Source organism: Otolemur garnettii, unplaced genomic scaffold (assembly GCF_000181295.1).
Source record: "Otolemur garnettii isolate 467f Iridium unplaced genomic scaffold, OtoGar3 scaffold00235, whole genome shotgun sequence".
Classification (NCBI taxonomy): Eukaryota; Metazoa; Chordata; class Mammalia; order Primates; family Galagidae; genus Otolemur; species Otolemur garnettii.
Window position 1 is genome coordinate 866,572 of NW_003852630.1, and position 8,796 is coordinate 875,367.

At 43.3% G+C, this 8,796-nt stretch overlaps 1 protein-coding gene across 1 annotated transcript in view; it reads left to right on the plus strand.

Moving 5' to 3' along the window:
• Positions 1–8,796, plus strand: part of PTPRN2 (protein tyrosine phosphatase, receptor type N2) — a 648,263-nt gene that overhangs the window by 147,186 nt on the left and 492,281 nt on the right. Inside the window, exon 9 of the mRNA XM_012812959.1 lies at positions 7,824–7,910. Within this exon, the coding sequence (XP_012668413.1) occupies positions 7,824–7,910 (87 nt within the window). The remainder of the gene's footprint in view (positions 1–7,823; positions 7,911–8,796) is intronic.

Consider the following 8,796-nt stretch of genomic DNA (forward strand, 5'->3'; position numbering starts at 1 on the left):
AGGGTACAGAGAGGCTGAGGGTATAGAGGGGGAGGCTGAAGGTGCAGGGAGGCTGTGAGTATAGAGTTATTTGGTATAGGGAGGCTGAGGGTATAAAGTTATGGGGTACAGGGAGGCTGAGGGTATAATGTTATGGGGTACAGGGAGGCTGAGGGTATAAAGTTATGGGGTACAGGGAGGCTAAGGGTATAGAGTTATTGGGTAGAGGGAAGCTGAGGGTGCAGGGAGGCTGAGGGTATAGAGTTATGGGGTACAGGGAGGCTAGGGGTGCAGGGAGGCTGAAAGTATACAGTTATGGGGTATAGGTAAGGATGTTCACAGGGAACACTGATCTTTAGTTTGCTTTTCTTGTATTGTCTGACTTTGGTATCATAGTAATCCTGGCCTTGTAGAATGAGTTTAGAAAGTAGTATTCCTTCCCTTCTAATTTTTTTTTGAAATGTTTGAGAAGGACCAATACTTCTTGAAATGTTTGGTGAAGATATCAGTGAAGTTGTCAGGTTCAGGAGATGTCTGATGCTGGTTCAGTTTCATTGCTGGGTGGTTCAGATTTTCTGTTTCTTCATGGTTTCATCTCAGTAGGTTTGTGCTTCTCGGAATTTGTTAGTTTTGTCTCAGTTAACCAACTTATGGGCATACAGTGGCTCACTGGGCTCTCTGATAACCCATTTAGTCTGTCAGATCAGTAGTAATGCTCACACTTTCATCTCTGATTTTAGTAATTTATTCTGCTCTTTTTGGCTTTGACCATTTAGCTAAGGGTCTTTCAATTTTGTTGATCTTCTTAAGGAACCAACTTGTAGTTTCACTGATTTTTCTTTATTGTTTTTCTTGTGCCTATTATTTTTGCTCTAATCTTTATTACTTTCTTCCTTCTGCTGGCTTTGGTTTAGTTTATTCTGATGTTTCTAATTCCCTAGGTTATATGGTTGTTGATTTGAGATATTTCTTTCTTTTTTATGTAAGTACTTCTACATAGCACTGTTTTTTCCATGTCCCCCAAGTTTGAATATGCTATGTTTTGTTTCCTTTAATCTTGTATTTGCTAATTTCCTTTATGGTTTCTTTTTGATCTGTTAAGAGTGTGTTGTTTAATTTCTACAAATTTGTTAATTTTTCAATTTTATTTCTGTTATTGATTTCTAGCTTCATCTCGTGGTGGTTGGAGCAGATACTTTATATGATATCTGTCTTTTTACATCTGTTGAGACGTACTTTGGAACCTAACATATAGTCTGTCATAGAAAATGTTGCAGGTGCTTTTACAGAGTAGTGTCTTGTGTGTGCCTCGCAGCTCCAGGTGGCTCACTGTGCTAAGTCCTGTATTTCCTTACCTCTCTTCGGTCTAGTTGTCTGTCCACAGTTGAGAGTGAGCATTGAACTTCCCAGCCACCGTTGACGAATGATTTCTTTTGTCAGTTCTGTCAGTTTTTATGTCATAGGTTTTGATGGTCTGTTATTAGGGTGTGTAAATGTTTATAATTCTTGTGTTATGTCTTCTTGCTGTGTTGAACCTTTTGCTAATTTATAATATCCTTTGTCTTTTGTAAACTTTTTTGATTTAAAATCTATTTTCTCTATTACTATTTGTATGGAATATCTTTTTATATACTTTTCTTTTCAACCTATTTGTGTGTTTAGATTTTTTTTATTAAGTCATTTTTACATAGATCACAAATACATTTATGCCACTATGGGATTCAATGTGTTGATTATATGTACAAATTGGAGTGCTTATATCCTACTAATCAACATAGCCTTCACCTCATTTACCCAATTACAGGATTAAGACATTTGTATTCTACACCTGATAGATCCAACTTGTACTTGCAATATGCTCCATAGATGTGGTCCCCCTACTAACCCTCCCTCTATTGACCCACCCCCCCCTTCCCCGCCTTCATTCTAGACTATAGTTGTGTTTCATTTTTCATATGCAAGTGTGAATGATTGTAAATTGGTTTCACAGTAGTACTGAGTACATTGGATATATTTTTTTTCCATTCCTGAGATACTTTACTAAGAAGTGTTTAGATTTGAAGTGAGGGTCTTGTAGGCAGCACACGGTGAGAGCTGTGTTTTCATCAGTTCCACTAATCTCTCTCTTTTGAGTAAAGAGCTTGATCTATTTACATTCAAAGTCATTACTGGTAAGGAAGGGCTTACTACTGTCATTGTGCTATTTGTTTTCTGTATGCCTAAAGCTCTCTTCATGCATACCCTCTTCTTCTGTGTTAGGTAGATTTTTTTTAAGTGAAATGTTTAAATTCTGTTCTCATTTCCTTTTGTGCAGATTGTATAGTTTTTTTTGATAGTTACCATGGGGATTAGATTTAATATCCTACAGTTATAACTGTGTAATTTGAATTTATACCAGCTTAACTTCAATAACAGTCTGCTCCATTGCAACTCTGTCCCTGCCCTTTTTGGCTATTAATAACATAAAATTACATCCTATGCATGGTGTTCCCCAAAATATAAACTAATAATTATTTTAAATACATGAGTTTCTAAAATTCTATAGAAAATAAAATGTGAAGTAACTGGAAATCCTAGTTTCTAGACTACTAGTTGTTTGTTTTAAAATACAAGGTCTGACAATGAAGTTTGTGAACTTGCCACTGTGTGCTTGTGTCTGCTGCACCCTACAGACAACTTGGTGAGGTTTCACTGGTGTCTCCATGTCTCACATGTGCTCGTGTTGATGTGGCAGCGTGTTGCTGATGGCATTCATTGTTGTTGTGTGTTTTTGTGTGCCATTGCAAGAATGTTGGGGTTTGAATTAGATTAATGAACATTGAATTTCTTGTAAACTTGGTAAGAGTATAAGTGAAATCAGAGACGTGTTAGTCAAATTTATTGGGATATTTCCATGAAGAAAACAGCAATGTACAAATGTGTTAAACAGTTTTCTGTAGGGAGAGAAAGCATCACTGATGAGGACAGGGTAGGGCAGCCAGTAACAAGGAGAACTGATGAAAATATTGCAAAAATGCATTGAATTGGGCATTAAAATCATGGCCAACTGTGAGAAGAATAGCAGACCCAGTAGACATCAGTAGAGAAACAGGAAAATCTTAACTGAAAATCTTGGCTCCTTGCTCTTGTATCACAACAGTGCACCAGCTCACATGACACTGTCTATGAGGGGCTTTTTAGCCAGTAAACAAATAACTGTATTGGAACACCCTCCCTACTCACCTGATCCATCCCCAATGACTTTTTTCTTTACTTGAATATGAGGAAAATATTGACAGGAAGACATTTTATGACCTTTAGGACATCAAGGATAATATGATGATAGCTATGATGCCCATTTGAGAAAGACTTCCAAAATGGCTTTGAAGGGTAGACTATGTGCTGGCTTAGGTACATAGTTTCCCATGGGGAAGACTTAAAGGTGCCCATGGTGATATTCAGCAATAAGGTAGGTAGCACTTTTTCTATGATAAGTTTATGAACTTAATTGTCAGACCTCCTATATTAATCTCTTAAGTCATAGAGAAAACGAAAAGTAGTTACAAACAATTGTTACAATAGTACTAGTTTTTATAATTCCCCATGTATTTACCTTTATTGAAATCTTTATTTTTTCTTATGGCTTTGAGTTATTACCTAGTGTTTCATTTTACCTGCAGGATTTCTTGTAGGACAGGTCTATGGTAACCAACTTTAGTTCATCTAGGAATGTCTTAATTTCACCTTCTCTTTTTAAAGGATAGTTTTGCTTGGATATAGGATTCTTGGTTGAAAGTTTTTTCCTTAAGCATTTTGAACATACTGGCTCACTGCTTTCTGGCCTCTAGAATATCTGATGATAAATCTGCAGATAATCTCATAGAGACTCCCTTACTGTATAATGAATCATTTCTCTCATGATGCTTTCAAATGAGGGAGTGAAGTCTCTGTCTTTGCCTTCCAGAGTTTAAATATAATGTCTCTTTGAGTTCATTTTACATGGAGTTTGTTGATCTTCTTGGATGTTTATATTAATTGTTTTCATTAAATTGTGGATGTTTTCAGCCATTGTTTCTTCAGATACTTTCTCTGCCCCTTTCTCTCTTCTCCTTCTGGTACTCCCATAATCCATATCTTGATTCCCCTGGTGGTATTTCACATGTCTGTTGGGCTCTTTCACTTTTTTCAATATTTTTTCTTTCTGTTCTTCAGACTCAATAATTTCCACTATCCTATCTTTGAGTTCGCTAAGCTTGCCTTTGATTCCCTCTAATAAACTTTTCATTTCAACTATTTTCAGCATCAGAATTTCTTTTTTGATTTTTGTTTTCTACCTCTTTATTATTTGATAATTTCCTTTTTATTCATACATACTTTTCTTGACATCTAACTTTAGTTCTTCAAGGATTTTTAAGGTACTCATTTTTAAGTTTTTTTCTAATAGATCTACCATCAGGTCTTTTCAGACATAATTATTATTAGTTTATCTTTTCCTTTAAACAGGCCATATTTTCTGTTTCTTTTTAAGTCTTGTGATTCTTTTGTTATTGAAAAGTAGGCATTTGAATATCTAGAAATCAGATTATCTCCTCTCCCTGGGGTTTGCTGGTATTTTTGGTTACTTTATTTTTATTGTTATAGCTGTCTCTGTGGCTGGGAATCAGGCCAGGGTATAGACTAATGGTCTTCTTGGGTCTTCTCTGAGTTTTCCCTGGGTATGTATGATAGAGTTTCTAATTTTGTCTATATATTTAGTAACTTTTGAATATTCTGATCTTTAAAGTTTGGCTTCCAGAAGTAGCAAAAGAGAAAAATAAAGGTATAAAAAAATGGGTGCTAGTATTTTAAATCTTTGGCTAGTCATTTTGGCCAGAGAAGTCAGTGCAATAAAAATGTCCACTTGCTTCTGTATCTGCACCTCTGTGATTAGAAGGGACAATTAGTTGATCAGACCACAGCATCCTGATATTTGCAGGACAAGGCCTGAATTGCCCACCCTGGCTCCTTGGGCTCTGTGCTGGTTGCTCCAGAAGCTTGTGTATAGCTGCCTGCCACAGCTAAGAGAGGAGGGAGCAGCTGGCTGCTACTGTACTGGAGCTGAAATTGCCTGGAATTACTGTCCACATTTTCCACTGGGTATTGGTTGCCTTCGGTAGACTCCAGAGTCCCCAAGCAGTCATATCAGACAGATTCCAAGTGCAGTGTTGTCAGATGAGAGACAGATTCCTGGTGCTTCCTGCTACACTACCTTCCCAGAATCCTCACTTGTCTTACATGATTTTCACAGAAACTCTGGAGGTTCATTTAATAGTTTACATTTTAATGATTTTAATAATACTGGAATTTGGGGCATTTTTTGGTGTTTTCCTATTCATTCGTGCAGTCAGCCCCTGGGTAGAACCTGCTTCTATATGAGTACCTGCTGTGTTCACATACAGGAAGAGGTGCATGGCGCAGGGCAAAGCATGCACCCCTAGGGAGAAATCCTCATTCACTGCTGACAAATCACTCACCTTATGACCCAGCTCCTCATCTAGTCAGGGTGATAGACCCACTTTGTGATGCTGCTGTGGCATTGTGCTAAGATTGTGGGTATTAAGCTATCCTACCAGTGTGTCTCCCAGCTTCTCCCTGTGGACCCCAGGTCCCCCTGGGTGATTACTTGTTCCTCTGCCTACTCTCCTATTCCTCATCCAAAGAGTATGGGCAGGCTGGTCCCCACTGCCTCCTGGATTGGCTCTGGCAGATGTATCAGTGACCCACCCTGACCTACTATACTCGGTGGTCAATTCCTCATCCCCTTCTCTCTGGAACAACCTGTTGTTCCTCCCTGAGGCCAATGCTGGGCTTGCTTCTCACCTCCATGGTGGTTCTTTCCTTCCTTCCTCCCATATCCCCTCACCAGCTGGCCCGCAGTGATGGGGTGGCCCAAGGCTCTATCTCCAGTGGCTTGGCTCAGTTGCCCTCCCTGGTGATTCCCAGTGTCTGTCTTTCCTGGCCCATGCTGCTTCTAGAACTCTGAACTCACAGGACTTCCTTCTAGGGGTCTCCATGTCAGTGTGTCCAGAACAGGATTCCTGGCTCCATCAGCACTGCCCCAACATCTCCTGTTGTCCCTGCACCTGCTGATTCCATGGACAAATCCCTGAACACTTCTCTATGCTCCCCTTCCCCCACCTGGTCTCTTATACCAGCTCTGATATAACGTGTTCTCAGGTCTAGGTGACCCCTTCTTGCCCACACTATCCCAATAGGTCCACCTCAGCCCTCAGCTGCCCTCTGATGCATCCCCTGCTCCACAGAGACTGGGCCCTCCCCTTTAGCACTCACTGTCTATACATGGCTTGCTCCATATAGCCTTTGTCCAAAGAGGCCTCCCTGGGGAGACCTCATCTGCTCTTTTTATAATCAGCTGCCTACCTTGCCCTCCCCACCTCCTCAGGCCCCTCTTCTAGCTCCACTGACTACCCCATAGAACATACTGCAGTGACATGCATGTAGTCAACTGGGCCCACCACAGGGTTCACAGAGTGGGCGGGGCCTGAACAATAGGAATTGGTGACCTCCAGTCCTGGAGGCTAGAAGTCCAAAATCTGGGTGGGGCAGGACTGGTTCCTCACTGAGGCTGGGGGTCTCTCCTGGCCCTTTGCTCAGCTGCTGGTGGCCTCAGGCAGCCCTTGGCTTCTAGGTGGTTTTCTCTGTGTCTTCACAGTGTCTCTGGCAAATGCGTCTGTCTCTGTGTCCAGGTATCCCTTTTCATGTGGTCACCAGTGGTACTGGGTTAGAGCCCACCTGATAACTCATCTTAACTGATTAAATCTTCTACAACCCCATTTTTACATAAGGTCATATTATTTGGGGCTTCAGTCTTCACATAAGAATTTGGGGGTAGCACAGTTTGTGACGTAACAGCCTCATCCATTTTCTATATGTCAATGTCTTTGTTGGAATTCCTCCCAAAACGTGAACATTTAAACATCCTTTTACTGTGTGATGAAGCCCCGTAAGATGGGTGTTTCCTCCATGAGTGGACAGCCCAGCTGCAGGTCCACATGTGCTCTGTCTGTGCTGTCTCCTCCGTCCCTTCCTCTCCCCACCTGGTTATGTGTTCACTAAAGGCTGAGCCTGGTTTTCCCATTTGCAGCTACATTTCCTGGTGGGGGCGGCTGGCAGGTCCTGGACACTCGTGGGTGAGGACTGCATGCACGTGTGGTCTGCTGGGTCAAGACATGGCCTGTGTGTAACAATGCAGTGTTATATCTCTTTGAAGTAGTCCTAGCAGAATCTCACAGACAACTTGAATCTCACTACCAAACTCAGGGCTGGCAAGCAGGGTTCAGATATGCCTGGGCCCTGCTTGCTCCCTCTTGGTGGAAAAGCCCACAGCCCAGTGCCTTCTGGGGTGTCTGTGGCCATAGAGCCATCTCGGTTCTCTTGCCCCCTATTTAGAGCAGCTGCCCATGCCCACTCCTGCCTTGACACCTGTGTACCCTTACATGTCCATGTTTGAACATCTTCTCACTGTGGGATGAAGCCACATAAGACAGGGGTCTTGTCTGTGAGTGGACAGCCTGGCCACAGGTCTGCGACCTCCTCCATCCTTTCCCCTCCCCACCTGGCTATGTGTTCACTGATGGTTGAGATGAGCCACGGCTGCAGGCCCATCAAGCTCCCTAACAATTCCATTTCACCTCATTGTTTGTCTGATTGCTGGAAATTCAGGTGATGCATCAGGCCCAGAAAGCAGCTGCCTCTGAGGAGTTGGGGGAGATAGGGAGTGGGCAGGGCCTCTGAGGGACTTTTAGCTTCTTGGGATGGATGAGTCCATTTGGTAATGTGCCTCCGCCCTTGCTGTCCGTCCACAGCCCCCTGAGCCTGGAGAAGGGGAAGCAGCTGACTGAAGCCCTAGCCCACCTGCTGCACCTGCCAGCCAGCGCCTTCACCGACATCGAGTAAGTACCCTGGCTGCGCTCGGGCTCAGATGGCTAGTGAGGGACAGAGCTGGGTGCCAGAGGTTCTCCTGAATGATACCAGAGGGGTTTGTTTAGGGAAGAAAGGGAGGGAAATTCCAGTGGGCTTTGCCAGGGGATTAGGTTCAACTGAGCCTGCATTTAATTGGAAGAACAATAATCACTAAGGCTGAGGGTCTCACCCTACAGCACCTAGAATCACTTGGAGGCTCTGGAACATTCTGTGACCAGCTCAGCTGTAAATGAGAGAAAAACCTTTGGATGGCCCTTGTCACAAGACACTCAGCAATTTTTAGGCATGTACTGTGTACACAGCCCTATGACTGGCTGTTGGAAGCATGTTGCTCCTTCCCTGGGAGGAGCGGCTTTGGGACCTCAGCCACTGCTACCCACATGCAGCGCATCCCTGGGCTCACTGGAAACCAGGTTTAGAGAATCCAGGTGCGAGGAGTGGAGTGGGCTGCCCCTGAGCACACACAAGGGGAAGGGTGTGTGCTCCATTAAGAAAGTTGTGTGGACACAAGGGGCTATGTGGATGCAGAGAGGTGTGTCGACATGGGGAGCTGTGTTGATGGAACATGAGAGTAGGGTGGCTGAACACAGAGGCCCTTGGGTGCTCCCCACTGAGTGCCTGGGTTTGCAGGTGACGTCTGAAAGGTAGATCAGGAAATGTGGAGTGGAACACTAAGAGGGTGTGGGAACAGGAGTACTATGTGCACACCTACAGACAGCGTCCACTCCTTGTAGTGCCACATGCACACCTGCAGACGGCATCCACTCCTTGTAGTGCCGTGTGCACACCTGCAGATGGCGTCCACTCCTTGTAGTGCCGTGTGCACACCTGCAGACGGCGTCCACTCCTTGTAGT